The 25,682-nt window shown below is 40.8% G+C and overlaps 2 protein-coding genes across 5 annotated transcripts in view; both read right to left on the bottom strand.

Moving 5' to 3' along the window:
• crebbpa (CREB binding protein a) overlaps nt 1-9,653 on the bottom strand; it is a 100,142-nt gene extending 90,489 nt beyond the window's left edge. For 2 of the 3 annotated variants that reach the window (XM_034109506.2, XM_034109574.2), the window contains exon 1: nt 8,703-9,653. In XM_034109506.2, coding sequence (XP_033965397.1) covers nt 8,703-8,790 — 88 coding nt within the window. In that variant the 5' untranslated portion in view covers nt 8,791-9,653. The remainder of the gene's footprint in view (nt 1-8,702) is intronic. The other variant, XM_034109635.2, reaches the window with a different exon arrangement.
• A 1,053-nt stretch (nt 9,654-10,706) lies between these two features.
• Nucleotides 10,707-25,682, bottom strand: part of adcy9 (adenylate cyclase 9) — a 35,937-nt gene continuing 20,961 nt past the window's right edge. For both annotated transcript variants that reach the window (XM_034109310.2, XM_034109384.2), the window contains 10 exons: nt 23,828-24,027; nt 23,192-23,299; nt 22,338-22,615; nt 21,666-21,768; nt 20,702-20,919; nt 19,561-19,720; nt 17,934-18,076; nt 16,898-16,927; nt 15,635-15,905; nt 10,707-15,386 (listed from right to left, as the gene is read on the bottom strand). In XM_034109310.2, coding sequence (XP_033965201.1) covers nt 14,391-15,386; nt 15,635-15,905; nt 16,898-16,927; nt 17,934-18,076; nt 19,561-19,720; nt 20,702-20,919; nt 21,666-21,768; nt 22,338-22,615; nt 23,192-23,299; nt 23,828-24,027 — 2,507 coding nt within the window. In that variant the 3' untranslated portion in view covers nt 10,707-14,390. The remainder of the gene's footprint in view (nt 15,387-15,634; nt 15,906-16,897; nt 16,928-17,933; nt 18,077-19,560; nt 19,721-20,701; nt 20,920-21,665; nt 21,769-22,337; nt 22,616-23,191; nt 23,300-23,827; nt 24,028-25,682) is intronic.

Here is a 25,682-nt window from a genome sequence, read left to right as displayed (position 1 = left end):
AATCAGATCGCTACTCCCTCAATGCAAGTTGGACCCAGGTAACCCTTAACAAAAACACACACCCCCGTTGATATCAGGGAAGCAGAAAGTCTTAATTTCTTCCAAATCAAAATGTAATAACCAACCTGTTTTACTTGTACCTTGGCCCTTAAATTCAACATGATAACAAAATACACTAGCACTTTAGCCCATTTGAAAATAAAGCACCAGCCCGGCCCCTTACAATGGTTTGTCTTATTGGAAGCAAATACATCTGCTTTTTTCTTGTTGTTCTGAAGCCCTGTCCAGCCCAAAGCAGCTGGACAGGGCTGTGCTTTTGAGCCAAATGACACTTTATGATATATATAAATGAATAAACTATATTTGAACAGCAAGCTTTTATTAATTTTAAATGTTTCCAAAAACAAAAGTCTTCTATGTTGTCTATTTTATCGTTTTATTATACTGAGGGAAAGAAAGTAAGCATTCATACACCATTAATAAAATAATTACCAATTAGCCCATTACCAAAACAAAGAATGCAAAAGAATAATGATATATCATATTTAGGACATGAAAGTAGCTGGGTGGTGTTACATCATCATCCATCTCCCACTGCTATTTCTTGGGGGTTTCTGGTTGCCCGCAGTCAGAAGCATTAATGGCTATAATAGCGGCTGCGTCACAAGCTCACCGTGTGCCTGCTCGGCTTTAAAAAGGTGCCATTTGAGCTGCGGTAAGTGAACAAGTGTTTGTGGGTGGGTGAGGGTGGGGGGGGTGTTCTACTGACATAGCCATGACTGACACACTTGGCACACTAGTAGCTTTGATCAGCATAAGACAAACACAGAGTAGGAGACTCACCCTACACACACATATCCCAACCACACCAGAGAAAAGAGGCCCTTTAGCTAAGACCAGGGGCATCATTTATAAAGGGATATACGCTCAAAAAAAAAATGGCGTACGCCAGTTTCTACGCAATGTTTGCGATTTATAAAATACTAACTTGACGGGAAAACGTGCGGTCCTCCATGCAAACTCTAACCCATGTGTACGCACTAAGCACAACAACGGGAGAGACGAGAAACTGCGACACCGCGTTGGCAAAAGGAAGAATGGAGAGAAATATGTGGAAATAATACCATAAATAAAATGTTACCTCTCATTTATCATATATGAAGAATTCATTTTCAAACATTGATTAAAGCCAATCTTAAAATGATTTAACGAACGCCTTTTGCATTTCTATAGGTTGTAGATACGAGCATGGTTTTATATACCATCACGTTTAATCGTGTTTTATGCCGTTTGCCAAGACTTGATAAGTCGCTCGTAAAACACAGGAGGTATGGAAGCTAAGAACACCATATGTGGTCAATTGTACAGCTAATATAACACAACACATTAGTTGTATTTCCTTTAACTGGTGGATATAGGGTTGCTGCGGGGGGGGGTTGAGACACACAGGCTGCAGTCGGATAGTTTAAAAATCAGCTCCTAAGTTCTAACCCTATCGTCTATTCCTTGACCTCTGAGTGAAACGTCACGGGGTTAAGGGATAGTGGATAGGAGAATTAAAAAGGACTTAGGAGAAGAGACTGTGGCACTTTAGAGAATCCGAATGCACTTTCACTATCCGACGTGTTTATGATGCGCCAGCGGACATCATTGTGTGCGTCTGCTGCTGTGGGGAAACTATGGAAACCACAGTTTTCTATACAGCGGACTACAACATGGATGTTTAATAAGAACGAGGGACTACTGTAAACTCATCTAGAGACTCTGCACCGTGCTCTGATGCTGCTGCTTTGCTTTATGAACGTGGACAACAGAGAAACATATTCTTCATGACCAAAGTTGGCGCCATACGCTACCTGAGAAACAAACACCAACAACAACACGGCGAGTACACAGCGGCCACTCAGGTAACGGCACTGAAACAACCGACACTTTCAGAGACTTTTAAAAGGAAAGAGAAACTGCCCCAGAACAGTGAAAAGGCCAACCAAATAACTAGATAGCTGAATTCATCGCATTGGATGACCAGCCGTTATCTGTTACCTTTTTTTTTTCTTAATGCATTGCATAAAGATCGGATCGGGAAAAATCGGTATCGGCAAATTGTCAAAATCAAATGATCGGAATCGGATCGGGAGCAAAAAAAGGTGATCGGGACATCCCTAACCGTAACTTTCATGATATCATTTCTCCGTCATAATCGTTTTTTTTCCGTGAACGGCCGACTGTTGAGTGACGGCAAATGCTGCGGCTGCAAGGCATTGTGGGGCAGCATTTTCGCTTCTCCTGTCAGTTAGGGAGGTCCAGTGGTTCCTAAGCTAAAGGAGGTTATAAAGGAAGTTTGAAACCTCCTTTCCTATCATTCTCATCATTCTAGAGAATTCGAACGGCACTTATCATGGCTGCCACTGAGGGACTTCCGGGTCATTTCACTCCTTTAGGAAGGTTCCTAAGCTAAATGGACTATTCGACTTCAGCCACAGGCTGCAGTGGAGACGCTACGCACAGCTGATCGACAGCTGGAACAAAAACCACCAAATACAAAAACATAATTCAGATCCAGTCGTCATGACTCCACTCCGGAGGGATTCCCCGATCATTTCTTACAGTCTCTCATCAAGGGGGGGTCTCCTGTCCCCGGTACAAACACACTGCCTGAGGAAGGCTATCTGTATTTTTTTTGTCATGAACCTTTTTCGGGCCACTTATTTATTTATTTTGGTGACGATCCGACCTCCATGCTGCTACTCTGGTTCAAACGGCATCCACCAAACAATATGATTTATCTCGACCTACCCAAAATAACCAAAATCTGACACGGTGTGAGATGTCTTTTTTAGCTGTTCTGTCGTCATTTCCTGCAATCTTCTTCATGCAGTCAGTCAGAATGAATGAATGGGCGTTTCTTTGACTATTTATAGGCAAATATGGGCGTTACGTGAAGCCCGCAAAAGCTGCACCGCATTTCGAGTCGATTATGATTTATAAAAGGGAAACCAGCGTAGGATGTGCTGTACGCACTTTCCTCGCCGGTACGCAATGTTTGGTGAATCGGAAAATGTCGGAACATTTCTTTACCTATTTTTTGGATTTATACTACGTAAGCAACCTTCCCACGTGAATCCTACGCACGGCTTTATAAATGAGGCCCCAGAGCTTGATTCAAATGTATTCAATGAACATACAACAGCTTTGCTTACTGCCAATGGACTTATATTTTCTCGACAGAGAGGCAAGGAGAGCCTAGGGACACTGCAGCGTGACACATGGCCAAATAAAGAGACAGCAGGCACGTGCTGCTACAACAATAAAAGGGAACCTCCCCACACACACACACACACACACACACACACACACACACACACACACACACACACACACACACACACACACACACACACACACACACACACACACACACACACACACACACACACACACACACACACACACACACACACACACACACACACACACACACACACACACACACACACACACACACACACACACACACACACACACACACACACACACACACACACACACACACACACACACACACACACACACACACACACACACTATTGTGCAAACCCTCTCCATAAACATGAGCTACATTAGACCCCAAAATGGAACATGCAACTGAAAACAGACACTACTGCAAGAGGCCAAATGTCAGGGGAGAGGGGATCTGCACACAACGCTTCAGGCACGACAGTCATTATAGAATAATAGCCAACGCTTTATCAGCAGTAATTTACGGTCAGTCTCAGTTGTTGCCCAGTGATGTCCCATGAGTTCCCTTTGGTCACAATTGTAACTGGCGAAAACTATAAAGGGGTGGGTGTAGCGGATTTAATGATTGAACGCTGCAGACATGTGGTGCCTCTGCCGTGTGTGATGGGTGTTGTAATTCATCGTAGTCGTGTCAGCTGCTTTTGTTAAAAGGCTGTCCAGCTTATTATTTGTATTGCAGCCCAAACAAAATCAAACTCAATGAAGAACATGTGCCTATTTGATAGATGTGATGCAATCCGTGGATGCCAAGGGGAGAAAAAGTTCCCTCTGGCAAATAAACGTTTGATAATACTGTTGTTACCAATTACATCAGACATTTTAGAGAAGAAGACGAAAAAGTAGTGATGCAGCATCCAGTCAGTTACAGTGGGAATCTCTCATAATAGACTATGTATATAATAAGCATTGTATAATATACATATATTTTGTCTATATTTATAGCTAATTTACATTTTATAATACAATACAATATACCTAAGCGTGCTGAAAAGGTCTATGTGTGGTAAACACTGATAGTTATATACCGTATATTATAGGGGTTTAACGGTTCACAAACTTTTCGGTTCGGTACGTACCTCGGTTTTTAGGTCACGGTTCGGTACGTTTTTGGTACAGCAGAAAATATTATCACAAAACATAAAATATTTTTTGGGGGTTTTAAATTATTATTAAACTGTGAATACTGTATTCACTCAAATAAATACAAAATATAATCAAATAAACATTAAAGTGCAGCATTTCGATGAACTGAAATAATCTGTACTAGTACTCACCTAAGCAGCCAGATTGACATTAGGATTTGCTTGCTTGTCATTGTATTTTCATGTTTTTTAAAGAACAATTAACTTGTCCACATTGCTTGCCGAAAGGGCAGATCTGCTGGCACTAACAATGTCTCATGCTGTGGAGAACACCCTCTCGCTAGGGACAGAGGTAGCAGATACAGCCAGGTAGCGCTTTGCTAACATGGTAACATAGCCAATAGCTTTGACTCGGTCTAAACTTTTTGCGAGTGGTGGAGGCTTAAATGCTAGCGGGAGTTGAGTTTGCACTTCAGACTTTTTTCTTTTGGTACCCGTGATATTCACGTTCGGGTGATGCCTTTTCAAATGAGTGTGCAAGTTTGATGTATTGCCAGCCGAGTAACCAATTTTAGTTGAACAATGCCGACAAACAGCTTTGGTTCGGTCCACCTGTCTTTGTCCGTCATCCTTGTACGTAACTGCGAAACCAAAATGTTCCCAAACCGGAGACTTCAATGATGCTGGAGGATTTTCGAGCTCAACTTTATCTGCGTTCGCCATTTCCTCAAATTACTGACTACATTTGAACACATCCCTGTGACCAGCTCTCACAGTATGCCTCTCGTCCAATGAAATGACTTGCTCGCTCTATGACGCGTTGAACCCAATGTGAGCAAATTACTCTGAATGCTGCGACAGCACCTGAGATTACTTCCAAAAAGTTGTTCACGTTCTCAATTGTTTACGTTTAACGTTATATTTGTTCGGTACACATGTGGTACACACATGTGTACCGAACCGAAGGGCCTATACCGAATATTTGCGGTACGAATACATATACCGTTATACCCCTAGTATATTGCTAGTTATCTTCTGACCGAGGGATTCTACCCGGTGGTTTTTAGAGACAACAAGATGAGTGTTGTTTGGGACTTTGACTGTAGGCTTCCCAGCACCCCTTGCCTCTTCCCTGATATCGGTAAACCATCCGACCCGTCTTAAACAGGGAGGCGGTCTAGTTTACCATGCTTTGTGCATGTGACTTTTTTTCCCCCATGTCATCCTTATCCATGTGCATACAATCAATGCATGTTTTATGTGTTCACAAGAACAGTTTTTTCACTAGCGACTTCATTTTACACTAAAAGTGTATCAATCACCAGAAAGAACACTACCAGATGGACGTTTGGCTTACTTCATCACACTTTCTCGACTGTGACTATAAGTTACTTTGTAACTTGTTGCTTTGTCGTATTTTGCTAGACACAGTTTGTACAGTGGATTTACCAAACAAAAACTGTTGTTATGAGAGCAGCTCATATGTTTATAAACAGAAAATGTGCAGTCACGAAACCTGATTTAAGGCGAAGTAAACGTGCATCTGTGCAGTTTTTTTCTGTAGGTTTTGGCTTTTCTTCCAAACCCAACGGTGGTTTGACATCAATGAAAATGTATTTTGTTTTATAAAACCCTGGACAGAGTGAAGGTGTCCCAAGACATTGTATTTACAGTTTTGGTTTGTACCTACTGTGCACTGTTATCTCCTTTGTGATGTGTCAAAATAAGACATGTCATGCAATCGAGCCAAAACGAACATCCATGAGTGGCGGACATGGCCAAATAACCTTGCCAACATAACTTTTTACAAATGTAGACAAAAATGTACATTAACGCTTTCCATGATATAGAGCAGGGGTACCCAACCAGTCGATCGCGATCGACCGGGGAGATTCCCAGTCGATCGCGAGATGTGTCTAAAAATAGAACAACAATATTCTGTTTTATCGTTAATGTCCTATAACATAATCTTCCTGTGCCAGAATAATGCACTTGAATGCATCAAAGCTTTGTGATTGGCCGGCGTGACCCCATGTGTAGGGGCGTGGCTGGTGGGCACTGTTTCGCTGACCAAAAAAGTCCAAAATATATAATTTTCACTCCGAGTGGGAGGATGATTATATTTGTAGTTATTCCAATTCAAAGTCCATCTGTCTCATCTGCAATGTGAGCGTGGCTTTATCGAAGAAGGGTAATTTAGGAGCAGCATTTCAAAACAGTGCAAAAAACGCTACGAGACGGAATTCCCTCCTAATTCTGCCCTACGCTCTCAAAAGGGGAGGGGCCTGAAAGGACAGCTAAATGCACAGCAGTCCATTTTCACCAGGCCCAACAACAAGAGCAAGGCTGCTACCATAGCATCTTATCGTGTCAGTCACGTTCTTGCGAAACACGAAGTCTTTCAAAGACGGCGAAGTTGTGAAAGAAGCATTCCCGGAGGCTGCCGACGCGCTTTTGGGGGACAGAAAAAAGAACAGCATTTCAACAGGTTTTTGATATAATGAAAACTCAAGTTAGATACTGTTATTAATCAGCTGTAAGTTTTAGTTTGTTTGAACTTATTCATTATAATTATTGTGCAAAATGGTATAAGAATGCAAACTTAAAAATGTATTATAGTCTATTATCAATTCAGGTTAAGAAACTAGTGTTATTGCTTGCATCCTATTCGAAAAAAGGCATTTCTTTTTATACTCTACTAAAATGCAAAAAAAAAAGGGTTTGATTCTATTAATTTTGTCTTTTTTATTGCACTTTGGCAGCAGATTCCTGTGTAGCTTCAGATCTGAGTTGTCTTATTAGTAAGCCTAATTTATACTTTTGTAGCAACACTATTTGTATATAATGGCAAAGAAAGGGTTCAGAGTCTTTTCTTTTTTTCCTGTGTCATATGTGGCAGCACTGTTCAATGTTTCTTGAAAACATTACCCACTGTAGTATGTGAAGTGTGAATAAACTCCAACTCTGTTGTGTAACTTCAGTTAAATACTTGTATGTGTGTAGATTAGAAAGAGGTAAGATAAAGGATCTGCAGTATTTTATGAAGTATTAATCGTACAAAGGTCAGTTTTATACAAGTAGAAGTGTGTATTTACCTGGTAGTAGGCTGTCAGTAATGGCTATGCCTCTCTATTTGGACTGGTAGATCTCGGCAGACTGGCAACTTTAAAAGTAGCTCTCGGTTCAAAAAAGGTTGGGCACCCCTGATATAGAGGAACCATGTATACACCAGGTAGGATATGTTTTACCAAATACCTCCATCCATATAGTCATAACGTTAATGTTGTAGGGTGGACTATTAGTGCTTTCACATAGTTTCCAGATTTGGTGACAAATCACAATATTCCTAACATATTGATACATTGTCTACACAAGGATTTTTTTGATAACAGTTCCACAGTGCAGGTGGGTACAGGGAGAAATCTCACAGACTACTTAGCGGTTCATATGCTTGCTTATGAATGTTTGGGTTTTCGTCTCTGTGCTTAATGTTTTTATACTTGGCAGCTGAGATGAGCCCCAGTAATCAACACTGTCACACTTTTTTCTTGTCTCCCTGGCATCATCACTTTATAATGGCCTGAACACTGAAAGCAATAAATAAATTCAAAAAAATTAGAGCAACTGCTTTAATAGATCCAGCAAGAACATTTGCTATTTAAGACATTCAAATTAACAGTGTGCCATGCATTGATATGGCATCTGGTGATAGAATAAGTATGGATTTTGCATTATATCAAGTATGGGCATCAGGGTCTAAGACCATACGTGCATCAGAACTATGATGAAGTGTTTAACTAACTTTAAAAAGTGAGCAGTTCACTGTAGAAACAGAGTCAAGCAGATATAAGAAATGCTTTGCTAACATACACATACTCGGTTGCCTGTGTGATACAACCAGTTAGAACTAGTGCCGTGTCATGAAGCCGCGCTGCAAGATATTTACAATATTCAACGATGTTCAGTTTTATGTAATATATCAAGTCATTGTGGACCTACTGTGTAGCTCTGTTAAATTGCATTGAGTAATACCACATGGTGGTAGGGTTCAGTGCAGGACTATATTAGACTGACTTGACACAGGGCAAGTGTAGCTAAAATACTGGCTTTGGAGTGTAACCTGCTCACCACAGAACCAAACCACAACACTGCAGTAATGCAGTAAACCCTCAGTAACTAACATCAACACACAGCTCAGCACAGCGAGCTGGCCTGAATGAAACGTGTTACATACATTTAAGAAACAAGCTCACACGGCAATGTGAAGTGTGAATGTTCTTGATATGGGTGTATTACATGTGACAGTGTTGAGGCCTTTACCTGGTCCATCCGACGCTGACAGGGCAGGTGAACTCAGCTTCGGCCGCTTAGAGTTGGGAGGTCCGACGTCCAGCAGGTTATCAGCCATAGTTGTTCTCTATGCCCGGCTCGTTACTTAACTTGATAAATATTGTTACCTTATGACAGGGAAGTTGTTGTATCAACCCGAAGCTTCCCGGTTAACACATTAGCAAGCTGGCAGCCTGCTAGCGTTAGCTAACTGGCTAATAGCTAGCTAATTGCCTGCTACTAGCTAAATTAACTGTTAGCGTTAGCTTGCTGCGAGTCTTTCAAAAGAGATGCAACAGCGCCCCGCTTCGCCACTGCCATTCACCCCATGATAACCCAACACCCAACACCCACATTATTATCGTTAAATAACCCAAAATAAAATATCTCCCATGTAAAAATCTAAAATCAAAATGACACTGTAATAATAATCCGCAGGACTGCTGCACTCCGTGGGAGAATCGTAATGTCTAGATGCTCCAAGAACCCATTTTGCGTGACGTCAAATTTCTTCATGCAAAAATCGCGCGAAGCTCCACAAAAATGCACAATTGCATAAAAATGCAGTATTTTTGCAAGTCAACTCGAAAGTCACTATCTTGTCTCCGCTTGCTCACGGTAAACAATACTGCTCCTGGACGGCGACAGTGGCTGAATCGCCGCACTCTGAAGGGGAAATCAGATATACGGAGCCTTTTTGCCCGACGACCACCGATTAAATCCCCGTTTTTTCGCACAAAATGTCTCCGAGGGGATGTTAAGATTTCGTTTTTAGGGGAAGGACGCTGTCAGATCGCGGTCAGGATGCTCGATGTTCTATCTAAAAACCAGTGTTGAACCGAAATTCTAATTCCGAGCCACGACAAGATGGCGGCTGTTGATTCCTTCGATACAAAAAAGTTTTTTTTCTTTTCCCGATCGTCTGTGGAGGGGGAGGGGCCGCGCTATCACGCCCTACGTGAAAGCAGCGAGGACATAATCCGCGAGGGGCGCTCCAGCACCGCCAGACACATTCCAACAGGCACTTCATACATTTATACATATTTTAATTTAAAGTTAAATTGTATATTAAATAGCATGTTAAAATTAAATCTAGTTTGCATATTTATTTTAGTTCTGTATTTCATGTAATTTTAAGAATTAAACTACCACAATTCCATCTTCTAGTCTATAACATAAGACATTAAAATAAATACTGTTATGATATATTATACTCTATATATTGTGGCATATATTATATTATATATATATTACGGCTTTGGATATAGTCAACGAGTAGAACGCTATGATGGTATTAGCATCACCCGTCCTTTTTATTAAAAAGAGTGAAACGTTTTTTAAGCATGATGTAAACTAGATTATCTATTAAATTAGAAGACCTAGGTAAACATTTCACAGGAACTGGATTTTTTTTTAATTAAGATAGCGTTTATTTCTACATTACAAAGTTAAAGCAGAAGTTTGTGCATACTATTCCTCCCTGCAGATGAGCACAGCCAAAACTAAAATACACATACCAAATATTCATTTTCTGATCACATTTTACACATCTCTTCTGTTGAACTTTCCCCTCTTCCTGGCTGATTTTTATATATCTATTACTTTTCTTTTTCTTCGCTCCTAAAAGTAACTTAAACTGAACCTGTCAAAAGCAAATCATTTATTTATTTAGGTTTTTTATAATATTTAGTAAGAACACCTAAATATACGTATGTAAGCTGTGTTCATTACCAATGTTGGCTTTCCTTAAACTTAGCCAACTAGCAGCAATGTGAATATATCTTGACTGCCTACATCTCTAATTTACACAGCGATTTAAAAACAAAATAAATAATTCAGTCTAAATATTAGGCTTATCTGCATTTGTGGTTTGACTCTTGAACTAATTTTTACTTTATACTTCACAGCGCACTCAATTTTTCTCTGCTTTAAGATGTATTTCTCTTATACTAAAGAGTTATAAAATCACAACATTCACACTAATTCAAACAGACACAAATTCAATCAATTTTTATAATACGTGTCGCTTTTTCATTGTTTTTCTGGCAAAATCTGACACATGCACAAGTATAAAAAAAATCATATGTGACATAAAATAACTGCATATGTACAAACACTGAGTGCTTTGTGCAAATGTGTACAAATTACGATCATGTGGTGATAAATGATACATGGGTAATGTGCACAAAACATACATAATACTCTCATTTTTTTCTGAATAATCTCATTCATGGACATAAAAACAAATACACAGTTTTCCGATCAAAAGACTTATTTCCGTCCCAGTGTAATTAAAAAACACATCAGGGATGAATTTATAATCAAAAGATGTGGAAAAGTCACCATTTAAATGAGTGATTAGGCAATGTTATTTGGCTGTTATGATTATACCAAGTGCAACTGACACAATCTCCCTTCATTATTTTTTAACAAAGCAAAATTGCATTTCTTCAACAAAGGACGACTAAATGCACTTGGCTTTGTTTTCTTGCATTTTAAACGACATCAAAGGACACTTTTTTTTCTTCTGCTTAAACTAAAACAAATATTTTCATACACATCATCTAATAACCAACTGTCAGAAAATAATAAAATCCAAGTTACTTAAAATGAGCAAAGCGTAGTGATTTGGAGGATCCTGCATGTAGCCAATACATTCTTAATGATCAACATAATTTTAGAAAGAATGAAAATGACAAAATAGATGATAATATGTTCCAGAGTCACAAAGAAAATTATAGTGTCTTCTGGCAAAAAAATAAAACTTGTTTCCATGCATTCAAAATCGCACTCACTTCTCGCCGCCAAACTGTGTCACAGATCACAGAGACGGTAGTGTTCACTTTAATATTTTATTCATACGTGTACAGATGTGCGCTACTGGAGGGGTGTTGTGCCCTGTGGAGCCCCACTCCTTGAATCATGACTTGTTTCTGTTACTGCTGTGTACGCTATGGCTAAATGACACCAAGGATTGATTTTTCTTAAAAACAGATACCTTATATCATCATCTGTTTAAATAATTTTCTGTGGTCTGGTTTATTGGGTTTGGCAAACTTGAGCGTGTTAAGAATATGTATAAGAGGTGATTAAAATGAGAGATGTGCATGTTAGAAAATATCTTGTGTAGCTATTTTTGTGTCTTTACTTCTTTGGATTTTCAGGGTATTTAAGCTCCTTGGGTCTTCTTGATTATTTGATACAAATAATCACAGCTCTCAAACTATGATTACAGATATTACTAAAACAAAGGCACAAGATGTGTATGATTAATGGCAGAGGTAAACTAAGATTATTTTCATGCTACAGATGGCAAGATACTTTATGTCGATATGGTTTGCAGAGGACAAACTTCATGGCTTTTTTTGAATGCAACATTGTTTGTGTAATTTGTTTACATATTAGGCAGCAACAGCTAAATGTTTAACAGCGGCCATGTTAGTGATTGATTTGTTTTTTGCATCATATTGCAGTGATCTTCAACATGTGATTGACTTGGATAAGAAATTAAATATCTTTCTCACAAACATACACGCAAAGTGTGAGGGGAAACAAGTGCTTAAAGGAGTAAAGAAAGAAGCATGAAGTGAGTAAAAGAGCAAAGTGAACTACAGAGATGCCAGCAGTTCAATGAGAACACTAAACACAGCACTATTCAAGGTGACCGGTTAATCAGATAATTAAAGAAACTGGAAAACAGCAAGAAAAAGAAAAAAGGATGGAATTTTACAAAAAAGCTAAACCTGCACAGAAAGATGCATACTTTTCTCAAACATACAATCATAATCTATTGTCAGTATGAAAACAGCATGATAGAAAACTTTCTGAAAACCAAAATACTCCAAAAATACAGTCATACTTTGTAGGCACCACAAAACAATCAGCTAGTTTAGGTTGCACTGCACCTATAGATCACTCAATTAAAGTGGCACAATTTAAGTATATTGATACAGTAGAGGGCCCCCTCCGTATAAAGGCTGTGACAAGAAAAAAGTCCCACACAGGCAGACAATACTTAATTATTGAATATATCTATAGTGATGGACTGACCAATGTTTTCTTCTGGCCATGAAGGCAACCAATGGAACTCAATTTGAGTGTGAGGTTTCAAACACAGCACTGCAGAAACTGTAGTAGATCTGTGCTTTGACACTTTTATTATCATATCAAGAACAGTGATTGTCCCTCACTACAAGTGATACTCCACGCAAGATCTTTTGAGTGTCAAACTCTCAACCCACTGTTGGCTTTAAAGGGAAAGTTTTTCTGAATAAATGTAACCTTAGAGCTATGTTGTTGTCCAAAAACTAGTAAACACATAACAACACATTTATTAGTCGCAATATTCCTTCATTACAACAAAAACAGGCTCTTTAGTTAGCCCACATTCACTGTCCTGCTGCTGTAAATACTCACTAGCCCACAGCCAAATACAGTCCCGAACAAATGCAGTATTTACTCTGATTTGAGAAACATTTGCTAAGAACTACAGCCCCCAAGGGCTTTTACTCCCTCGCATAGGGAGTGTTGAACCCTAACGAACCTTTCTTAAATGTCATTCCCCATCCTTCTCTCCTCCTGTTTTTGCTTTACTGTCTACAGTGCCCAGTTTTAGGGATTGTGACCTATACGTTAGGTAAGTCAGAAATGATTAGGAGATGTTTGAGTATGGTTCTGTCACTTGTTTGCTTTTTGTTAATAAGAAAATTACTCAGTAAACACTTTGAATCTTGGGTGGAGTATCACTTTAGGTATATTTAAAGTGCCTTCCTGCTTTTGTGATGATTTCAGTTTAAAAATAAAAACTTTCCTCCAAATGTATATTCCCTTATCTGATTTGATTTTGTGCTTTTGATTGTACTCATTGTGATGGACTCTGTTGAAATACTTGTATAAGCTATTTCACGACAATAGCTACCAAATACAAGTCGTCGAGAAAACACTGTGCAAGACCTGTGCTTAAAAAGTTGCATTTAGCCGCGACACAAACTAAAACCTATGCAGCCTGCTTGTAGCATGTCCCCTTTTACCTAAACTCTAGCACAAATGAATACTGTATAAAGCCCTCATGTCATCGCAGAGCATAAATTAACACTGCTTCATGTGATTCCCTCATTCTTCCCATAGTTCCCTGCTCAGCCCATCATAATGCACTGGCACTTACATAGAAACTAAAATAATTTCCCTTTAGAAAGGTCAAGAGTTTGATCAAGTTTCAACAACTGATATGGCACAACAATATTGTTTAAGAAATACTTGCATTGAAAATAAAAGCATGGAGTAAGAAATCATGTTCCGTAGCCTAAAGTTGTTCAAACTTAGTTCGGTATTCATATTTGTTCGTTGACTGATCTAGTCCTGAAGGCACTTAATAGCAAAAATGAATAAGACAAAAACTTCTAGAACAAAAAAAATGAACTTTAGTTTCTCTGACGCCCATTCAGCCTTCTCCCCGTAACACTGCTGTGTTCAACACAGGGCTTCCCTCCCCAGCACTCAGGCAACATTTTCCAGGAACGACATGAGTAGCTAGCAGTATAGCAACTGTAGCCACTGTTAGTGTTCATTTCCCTCTCCTTCATTCATGCCCAAGACACTTCACCTGCCCACACCTGCCATCGGTCCTGTAGCGCCAGCAGCTGTGGGCATCGGGGGGGGGCAGAAGACAGGGAAAGTGGATCAGAGTCGAGCATAAAACTCCTCGTTGAGTTTTGTTAGCTCGTTGGCCTCCATCTCTTCATCCTCCTCCTCTTGAATCGCGAGAGGAGCAGGTTGCACCCAGGAGGAGTGGGGAGGGAGGCGGCGGTCTGTGGCAGGGGGCTGCCCAGGAAGATGTGGAGGGTCCCTATACCCCTCCTCCCTCTCCTCTGTGGGCTCATACTCAGGTCCTGCTGTTGAAGGCCTTTGTGGTTGAGGAGGGAGTGTAGAAAGAGAGGAGGACGGAGGATTAAAAGAAGAGGGAGGAAGAGCCGCTGCCTGGGCAACAGATCCTGAAGTCTTATTGGCTGTTGGTGCCACGGATGAGGGACCGTCGCCCAGGTCTATATGATCTTGATTTATATTTTCCCCACTTTTGGGGTACAGGAAGGTCCTCATTTGACCTTTTCCCTTAACATTCACTGTGCCTCTATAGTCAAAGTCGAGGCACATGGCGCTGAGCACAGTGTGGCTCTCCTCACTCACCTGCACCCGACACTCCACTCCTGTGGAGTCCATGCGGCTGGCTATGTTCACCGTGTCCCCCCAGATGTCATAGAGCAGCTTAGTGGTGCCAATCACCCCCGCCGTCAGAGGGCCGTGGTTCAACCCGATACGGAGCTTGAAACCAAAACCCAGCATGTTCTTGTTGAAGTCGTCCAGGACGCCCATCATCTCCAGGGCAAAGTTGAAAAGTTCCCGCAGGTGTGCGTGGATGGACTCGTTGTCATTCTCAGCCAACTCCCGGACATTCAGCCCCGATGCTGCCATGTAGGTGGCCCCGATGGTCTTGATCTTTTCCACTCTTTTGAATTCGGGTTTGCGAAGGAGCTCGTCAAAGTCTCCGATTAGCTCGTTGAGGACACGGTAGCACTCTTTTCCGCCCTCGTAGCTCTCCTCATAGAACTCACTGAAGTTTACGATACTGGCAAAGATCACGCCTACGCTGTCGTGATTCTTGGAGTAGCTCTGGGTCACCTGAGGAAACAGTGAAATGTGTTGAATGATAAATAAATAAAAAACGGGTTTATACTCAATAGTGGTGATCAATGAGTTTTCCTCTTTTTATCTCTTTTATTCAAGGAAACATACTAAAAATAATGTGTTTTAATATTTCCTTAAAATATGATTTGTTATGTAATTAAAAAACAAGCAAACATATGAAGCATTGTTCTGAAACACTTCACAAGTAAGTCTGATATTTTAGTTCCAACAACAACAAAAACCTTGAGCTGGTCAGCCACATGGATGGGGATGATGTTGCCCAGTAACCACTCGGCCTGGTCTCGCATCGTCTGGATCTTAAAGCGGTGTTTGTCAGCCTCTACGTTGCCATGGTAATGTAGACGGTAGCTGACCTCGAACTCGCGGTTGAGGAACCAGACCAGGAGAAGAAGCAGGAAGAATGCCAGGACGGCCTCTGGGACCAGGAGGTCAAGAGGTTGCCGAGGAGGTGCCGGGCCAGGAGTGCCAACAGTGGATGAAGAGATATTCAATCTGAGAAAGAAAAGGGGAGAGCAAAAGAAAAATGAGAGGGGTTGAGGCTGAGCATAAGAATAGCAAATAAAGGCACAGCAGAGAAGGAAAATGATTGACAAGATTAAGAGGAGAGATGAAATGGAGGCATGACTGTTCGCAGACACAAAAACTGCTACTGGTGTTTCACCTTGTGTTTCCTGGCCCAGTTTGTTGTGAGGTGTTGTATGACATGACAAATATTTTCAGTGCCACCTAAATAAGGTATGAGAACAGGATTTTCTTTTGGACTATCAATGGGATAGTGTGAAATTCTCGCAATTTTACACCAACGTTTACATTCATCTGGCAGGGATACTTGTTTCTCGACTGACGTCAATAAATCCCATACACACTACTAGTGCACTACAGAGAGAAAAAATGAAATTCATTTCATTGTTTAAGATGTACTTTTAACAATGTCAACAAAGTACTCAAAATATGCCTTAAGCTTATAATTGTAACATTAAAAATACGCACGCAGGTGAACATATAAGAAAACTGATCTTAAGAGACGCTTGAAGCATCATTTGTCCTTAAAACCCTGAGAAACCTCATGTTCCAGCAGGTTTAAAAACTAATATTAAATGGAGAAAAACCAGAAAGTCCCCTGACTGCAGCATATGCTCATAAAACTATTCTGTTAGAACAGCAGTGTGCTCAATAGAAAATGCTCACATATAAAAGAAAGCCCTCTCTCCTTCACAGTAGTGTAGTAATGCTATAAAACTAAATATAAGCCAGCACAAGGTGTATGAGTCACTTGGTGACATTTAGCAGCCATTGCTGCTGGTGCACACATGAAGAAACACAGGTAGAGAGAGGAGGTGAATATAAAGCAAGACAGCGTGAGATTGAGTAAAAGCCAGAGAGAGCTGTAGTTATGAAAAATATAATAGAGTGCCATCGCTCCGGTTGACCCCTTTAAATGTCAATCATCCATCAAACCCTTCTGCTTCCACGGAGACACTCACCCATGAACTGGCGAGCTGTTATTACCGCCGCTGAACAAAGAGGAAAAGAGTGGCGTCAGTCAGGAGAAAGGTCTTGTGCACAGAACAGGACATAATAAATCCTCTTTACTGGCTGAAGAACAGGTAGATGTGTAGGGGTATGTTGCACCAAACAACTAATGGTGGAGAATAATGCATTAATGAATGGCCATCAAGGACACAGGTGGATCTGGATTGTTTGCAGATACGTATATAAACAATTATATGGGCTGTACATAAGTTATGTATATATTTCACATATGGGTCTATTTCCTAGCTTTTACTAAAATGCTGCTTATACAACTTATTTGTTTGTATAAGTGAGGATGATGTATTGTAGCACAATTATCAGTGCTTACTCATTAAACTAGTATGAAATTAGAAAAGCGCAGAATGGTTTACAATTATTTCATTTGAATGAGTGCAAGTGCATATTGTGGATAATATAACCAGTAGGGGTGAGGATCTTTTAGTGTTTCCAGTTTCAACTTAAAATCAATTCACAATTAAGTGTATGGGGGTGCTGATTTCAGAAACTACTCCAGCCAGCTGTGGCCTGATAAAGGAGGTGTGGCCAACGGTGGTATGAATGCAGAGTGGAGTGTGTTATAGTAAGGTTATGGGTTTTTTATATTTGCAAACAGTCAACTGACTTAATGTGAATATAAAAAGGGAAATATAATACAGAAGGTTACATTTATTCATTCTATACTTGCAAAAAAAAAACTTTATGCTAAAAAAATGTTTGGGTACAAAGTTTAAATATAGAATGCTGTCAGTTATAAATATGACATTGGTAGGCTAAGTGCCTTTTTTTTAATGAATATTTTTCAAGTTGGGAATCACTTCAAAATCTTAGAAGGTACAAGAATCTCAATACTAACATGAATGAAAAAAATTCAAATTCCCCTAAAAACGTTGTGTGTTTATACAAAATGTGTTTCTGTCAACTTGTGTGTACTTTATATTTGCATGTGTTATTTTTGTATGTTAGCAAATAGCAAGTGCTCTCCTGTACCTGTGTGCGGGGCAGTACAGCAGCAGCAGCAGGGCGACCCCCGTCACAGTGGCCAGGACGGAGCGCATCCAGAAACTGAGCTGACAGAAGTTACAGTACTGGATGATGGCCAGGATGGTGGCGCAGCACAGGAACATGGTCACCTGGGGAGAAGAAGCCAGTCATTTAGGTGCTTAACAGAGCAAAGAGAGCCGAGAGTGAAAAGCAAAACATACAAAACCCAATATAGTGTGCTTTTAAGTACTTTTTGACTTTAATAAAGAAGAAAAGGAAATGCCTTTGTTTAAAGATATTTGTGCTTTCTGCAACTCTCATTTCATTTATTAATGTACAATTTGTTTTTGACCAAAATATTCATTAGGAGGTATACACACATTACTGAATAAAAAAAGCTAGTTCCAAACACAATAACGTTATTCGTTTTTCCTCACCATGTGAAATACTGCAGCTTGTGTCTTTTCTCTGCACGTAAACTAACTGGCATATACAATTATATGTACATCTTCATACATCAAATGCAAGAAAATACTTTTCAAGGTGCTTTGGTGGGAGTACCTTATTTCTATGATACATGTGATTTGAATGTAAATTAGTGGTGATTCTGGTTCTCAGTGATCCTGTATTCATTGATCTATTCAAGCAAACACACAGCAAGACCCAGCGAGACAGCAAGTAGTAATATTGTGACATGCACAGGGTGTCAATGATTATATTATACATCCCGGCAATGTTGTTATTGGATCTTCTATCTTCAAAGGCAGTTAAGTCCGAAAGACTGTGTCTAATTAACATCCCTCCCTGAGGCTACCACTTTGATCTCCATGCCCCGAAGAGATGGAGAGAGTGGAGGGGAAAGGAAGAGCGGGGTGAGGGAGAGAAATGGATAGACAAATGGGGTGTTGAAAATACCTAAAAATCAAGATATCACACACCGCACATCTTGCGTGCAGCCACTGGCACAAAGCTGGAAAGAGAGGATAAAACTTCTAAAAGTGCCGGGTATGACCTTTACTCAAAACAGCTCGAGTATGGCTGCTCTCAATCTTCTCACATTCAGGACTCGGAGAAGTGGAAATCTCAACATTTGTGCTGCCAAGGTCCACAGGCGAAGCCTCCTGAAGCCTTCGAGCTGTTTTCCTTTCACAGTTCCTATCAGGGCTAGTGCCAGTTTACGGCTCTGATGGTCTCCAGTGATCTCTGGCTTCAGACCACCGTGGGCAAGGTCTCAAGCCCCCGGACTCCGCTCTGCTTACTTTGGCTTACAAATATCAGTGAGGGCAAACCATTGTAGCTTGGAAATCTCTATTAGTAACTTTATCGGAATTAACAGTAGTCCATTTACGGCTTGTTAGTTCTGTTTCTCTGTCCCGTCATAAAAGCTGATCGACAGGTGAAGCATGGGCCAAGGGAGAACCGATTAAGTTTTGAAGTGGATCAGAATCATGGGGCGGATAAACACACACATAATGTTTCAGGTATATTCCCGTAATTGTCCCCTTAAGTTGAAACAATATATCAGAAACAGATATCAACTTGGTGTTTTAAGGCTCTGATGAATAAAATACAACACATCCTCACAAGGACTTTTCCAGTTCTTATCCTACCACCAACCAACGGACATCTTTACCTGGAGCGGCAAGTGGACGCTGCAGCTGAGGTGGGACAAGACAGAGATGGCAGGGAGGGAGACCAACACCGCCCCGATCACATGACGGGGGACCCATCCAGAGACCACCAGGAGCAGAGAGCGGGTACAGCTCATCACCTCCTCCAGATAGAAGGCCATACTGCAGAAGAGGAGAGGAGGGGGGAGGGAGGGAGGAGAGGAGAGTAAGTATGTGTATGTAAGGCAACAGAAGGCCTGAATTTAATTTAAACATAACATAGCCATAGAACTTGTTCTCGTAGCAGGCATGACGCGTTTGTGGGTACTCAGCTATGCAGACTACCGGCATGCTGCTTATGCATTTTGTATTAAGCACACATGTAATTAAGTGTAATTGTGTAATTAAAATCAGACCCATTGTCACTAATACCTGATTCCAGAGGAATTGGCAGAATATCTAGTATAAGATTGATGCATCCCTTATTACAAAAAACGTATGCTGTCAAAGTCGCAGCTCGAAGATAATGTTGAAACACAATTTAATTTCTAAAGTAATAAATGGGAATTAATCCCTTCTCAAACGTTCCCCACTGAGATACATTCATATCGATAAGACACCACCACATAAAACAAGTACTTAAAATACTGGTAATTTTGCACAGCGTATATTTTGCAATTTTTTGAGCCAATACTCGTCTTTGCACATTCATCTGCACATGTTTTTATAAATCAACACAGGTTTATACATTCTAATGCAGGAGCAAACCAACAAATCAAAGAACCAAGTTTTGGTTTTAGTTGAGATATGTAGTGCTCTGGGATGGTCCATCAGTTGTTTTTAATACGGTGTCACTGAGACCCAACAGATACAGGCTTTTAATTCAGTCCACCACTGCAGCTGTTCATTTGGAAACAAACACATAGATATCATTGGGCCATAATGACACAGCACTGACAACAACATAAACCTGAATAGCATATTAACTGCTTTTCAATCACGCCAGGAAAACAATATCTGACGGAAACACAAAGTTCTTGTGATTTTGTTTAGCAAAAATCAACCAAGTCTCAGACCATGAATGTGTAATGTCTTATACATATTTTTTAACTGTACTTAAAAACTAGTCAGCTCCCACACAGAGAGCACTGAGAGCCTCCTCACCGTATGGACAGCACCAAGGAGGCCAGCTCCAACAGGCCAGCCAGGGGGGCCACGGCCAGGGCAGCAGGGGCCGGGGGGCCCACGTTCTTCGGGCTCACCAGAGGGGGAAGGAAGCAGGCCAGAGTCAGAGCCAAAAAGAAAAAACAGCTGAGGAGAACATCCAGGAAGGAGCTGAAGGTGGAGCTCGCAAATGTCTGCATCTGGACCTGGTCCTTCACCTGGAGGAGAGGAAGGGGAGTTAAACTGAGGAGAAGCAGGGGGTCAATGTTCTGAGAAATCATGCCTGCACCTTACATACTGCATACCCACAGGTGTTTTACCATCATTTGAGAGTCTACCTAAGATATAACAGCTACATTTAAACAACAGTGAACATTTGAATATTATGAACGTCCGATGCATTCCCAATAAACCCCAAAAACAACTGAACATTCTGTTCAGTTTTGTTTATTGTTCTGCTTTCAAAGAGTACAAAAATTAAGAAAAATACGAGATGTTAGCAGTTATGTGTAGCAATAATGTTATCATAGTACAGCCCTACTATGGTGAAAGGTGGTTATTATCAGTGTGTAGAAAAAAACACTGCCGTTTCTACACTGTACTGTCAGGCAATGTGCCTCAAACTATTGAAATTAAAAAGACATACACACATTAAGTGGATACTATCTTTTGAATATCAATGTAAACATAAAAGTGAAAATACATAATGTAATGTCAACTAATGTTTAAACTAATGCAAAGTTAGGCTTAATATCATGTGTATTCATTTACAGCTTAGACACAAAGCCCCTGCCAAAGACTGATCATTATTGAGTATCATTGTAGGTTTGCATGAAGTTCATTGAGATTGAATAAGTGTTTTGAGCTCTGTAGTAACACGGGTGTAACAGCAGGGGGCTGTAAGGCTCTGAGGTCAATGCAGGCCAATTGGAAAGGTCCTGTGTGTGCGTGTGTGCGTGCGTACCTCCTCCTTGTAGCTGCTGCGATAGGCCTTTTCCAGAGGTCTTTCTAGGAAATTGAGGCTGATCTTATTGATGGGTGGCTTGAAGAAGTAGTCCTTCATCAGACTGTGAACAACCACAAAAAACATAAATCAATATAGGAAATATATTCAACCTTCGCTAACAAAATGTGCCCATGTATCCACTTCTAAATCTACCTGTACATCTACTCAATTTGGAGTAGATGTTACCGTTATGAAGAATGGATTGTGCAACCTGTTTATCAGCTACACTTACCACCGTACATTTCATTGGGCAAGTTTTAACACAGCAATCGTACTTGAATTATATGTTCTCTGAATGTAGAGTCAATATAATTTGACAACAAGTGTGGCAAATGTATTTATTCATCATTTAAGATGTGAGTTTGCATAATTGTCTCTGTGTTCATGTCTTTTTTTATACATTCAGATGACATAGTAAATGTATGTATCTGTCTTATGCTATGTGTTATGTTAAGTGACACCTCAAAAGTTTATACGTAGAGGTTTATATCACTCATATAATAAATTAGAAAGTTCAAAAATATAAATATGACATTATGTTATTTATGACCAAATGGATCCCTGCATTCAGTCACCTGGTCAATTCAATGCACTCAGTTCATACATTCTACCTTCAACCTCCTGGCTCACCTGTCCTCCCTGATAACATCCACAAAGTGAACGTCGCTCTTTTCTCTGAAGTTCTTTGCCCGCAGCTGGATCAGAGCGGAGTGTTCCATCCCCGTTCCCGCTGCCCCCCCGCCGGCCGCCATGCCCAGACTGGTGCCGGTGCCTGTGCTCGTGCTCGTCTTCTTCTCTTTCTCCTGGAGCATGTCGCACAGGGAGCTCTGGCTGGCTCGCACCGGGTCCTCCGGCGGCGGCGGACTCAGGAGACCGTTGGCTGCTCGGGGGCTCTGACCTGGGGTGAACTGGATCAGGAAGAGAGGGGGAGGAAGAGAGGAAAAGAGAGGGACAAAATAAGTGACAAATGCTTAAAATGATGCTTGACAAAACACTGGTGCTGTCACTGTACGTGTGTGAGTGTGAGTGAGTGAGTGAGTGAGTGAGTGAGTGAGCGAGCGAGCGTGCGTGCGTGTGTGAGTGTGTGGCCTAGCATTACTATACTTGTGGGGACCTAAATCTGTTTACACAGTCACGTGTGGGGACTCGCCTCCCTTATGGGGACAAATTGGAGGTCCCCATGAGGGGAATCATTCATTTTAGGGTGAAGACTTGGTTAGGTTTAGGATTAGGGTAAGGGTAAGGTTAAGGGTAAGGGTTAGGGTTAGGCATGTGTTGGTTATGGTTAAGGTTAGGATAAGTCTCCAGGAAATGCATGTAAGTCAATGTAATGTCCCCTGAAGTGATGTATACATGGTATGTGTGTGTGTGTGTGTGTGTGTGTGTGTGTGTGTGTGTGTGTGTGTGTGTGTGTGTGTGTGTGTGTGTGTGTGTGTGTGTGTGTGTGTGTGTGTGTGTGTGTGTGTGTGTGTGTGTGTGTGTACTTTGGCACTGCTGCTCTTGTGCTCCTCCTGGCAGCCGTTCAGCACGGCCCCATCTTCTCCCTGCTCTGCCCCCGGAGACAAGGTCACACTGCGGGACACACATGGAGGCTGGGGAGACAAAGGACAGTGTGGGGGGGAGAGAGGTTGACAAATTAATACATTTCACGAAGAGGCAGTGAAAGATATAACAACACTTAGACGGGAGTGTTTGAGTGTATACAATATGCCAACAGCTCATTGACTCTTTCACTCAAAATAAGGGGTGGACGATACATCCAAAGTACCTTTACAATGATCGCACGCATCAAAAGGTTTAAAAACACAGTATTTTAGAGAAAATACAGGAATATCTTTATACAAATGGCAAATTTACAATTATACAAATATTATTTATAATCTATCAAACAATCAGAATCAGATTTTTATATTATTTAGTTATTATATTTTATCAAAATACCAGGATGTGTATGTCACATATGGGAGACATGTTAAATGTGCTAACAGAAAAAATATGTTTTTTATTTCATAAATAATAATGCATGGTCACACTTTTTTTTATAAACCAACATCAAAGAATAAACAGTAGATGTATTTTTCATTATGTTTAACCCTCACGTTGTATTTTTTCTGACTTACCCTGATCCTGTCCAGGGGTTGGTGGCGCAGCGGGGGCTCAGCAGCCTGCGGACCCCCGGGGATGAGGTCCGGTGTGCCGGGCTGAGGACAGGAGGACAGGCCGACCCCACCCATCTCTCCACCTGACAGTCCCACTTGAGGACAGACACACTGAGCGTCCAGCTCCACCTTCCTTCCTGAGATCAGGTAGGTTTTCAGCCCTGAGGGGAGGCACAAACAAAAACTGTGTTGAGAACTCTGCTGTCCTGATGTCAGTGAGAAACAAATATATATATATATATATATATATATATATATATAATCAGCTGGTTATAGCTTTAATTATGCAAAACAGAGCTTGTGCTTCTTTGTTATGTAATTGGATGTTGAGGATACTAAATCAGAAATGAAATCTCACAGTAACACTTCTGAGTGACAGGTGTTCATGATTTCTGTGAAGATATGTGCCTTATCAGCCACTCTTTGTTAATGAACACACACTGATATGCAGATGGTAATGCAATACTGGGTGTTTCACCAGCTCTGTTTGCACATCAGGCCCGAGCTCTGGCCATGTTCACACTTGTGTAGGGCCAACAAGGAAATATACAAACAGTGGATTAGAGTAGTGGCCCACAGCCAGCCGCTATCAGCCTGTCCAAACACACGGTAACCCGCCTCTCTGTTCAAACAGCTAGAGGCGCTAACCTCGTTAGCAGGGTGACGACTGCAGGAGCAACTGTAGGCCATAAAGGAACCTGCTCCAGGGGTCTTCACAGGCTCCCTGCCTCACACTGGTTGCTGGTGTTACATTTCATTGTTATGTACACTATTTACTCCTGAAACATGAGATATATATGAGATATTCCTAGAGTACAACACAACTTCTGTGTTTTGTAGAAAGCCCATTCCTGCATCAGTGAGCTTTTAAGCTCGAGAGATAACAGCTTCCAGGACAAAACACTGCATGATAAACTAAGATATGTCTTAGATTTTATTATGACTGTGGTCAAGTTTTGACAGGATTGTCACTGCAAACAATTTAAATATTTATAAAATCATTAGATGTTGGATACTCAAGTTGTTGCGAAAAGTGAATATTTTGTATTGTCTCTTAATAGAATGTGTTCATCATTGTATAAGAAAGTTGTCACTAAAGACGTCGTTACCGTATCAAATGCGGCTTTTATTGATTTAATTTGATAGGTGCCTGTAAAAACCTATATGACAATATATGAATACAAAAAAGGAAACATAAAATAAGCAGTCTATGATTTTAATTAGTTGATGCTGCCCCTCACTGACACACTAATGTTAACTTTGAGCTGTGTTCCCTTCGAGAAAGATCCTCACGCTCTGAATATACGTCTTGTTAATAGAACGTTTCTTTTTCAACAGAAAAGAGGAGAGATATGCGTATGATGTGTCAACCTGTGTAAGTGTGACTGATGAGCATCCGACCCATATGTGAAAGCGTTTGCGTCAGTCTGATGCTGAGGGGGTGTGTTCATTAGTCTGTTTGTGTATAGAATATTTGCAACATTTTTGGTGAAGCACACACACACACACACACACACACACACACACACACACACACACACACACACACACACACACACACACACACACACACACACACACACACACACACACACACACACACACACACACACACACACACACACACACACACACACACACACACACACACACACACACACACACACACACACACACACACACACACACACACACACACACACACACACACACACACACACACACACACACACACACACACACACACACACACACACACACACACACACACACACACACACACACACACACACAGGACTCTCATCTCACTGGATGT

This window comes from Pseudochaenichthys georgianus, chromosome 1 (genome assembly GCF_902827115.2).
Source record: "Pseudochaenichthys georgianus chromosome 1, fPseGeo1.2, whole genome shotgun sequence".
Lineage (NCBI taxonomy): Eukaryota > Metazoa > Chordata > Actinopteri > Perciformes > Channichthyidae > Pseudochaenichthys > Pseudochaenichthys georgianus.
This window is presented reverse-complemented; position numbering and strand designations above follow the sequence as displayed.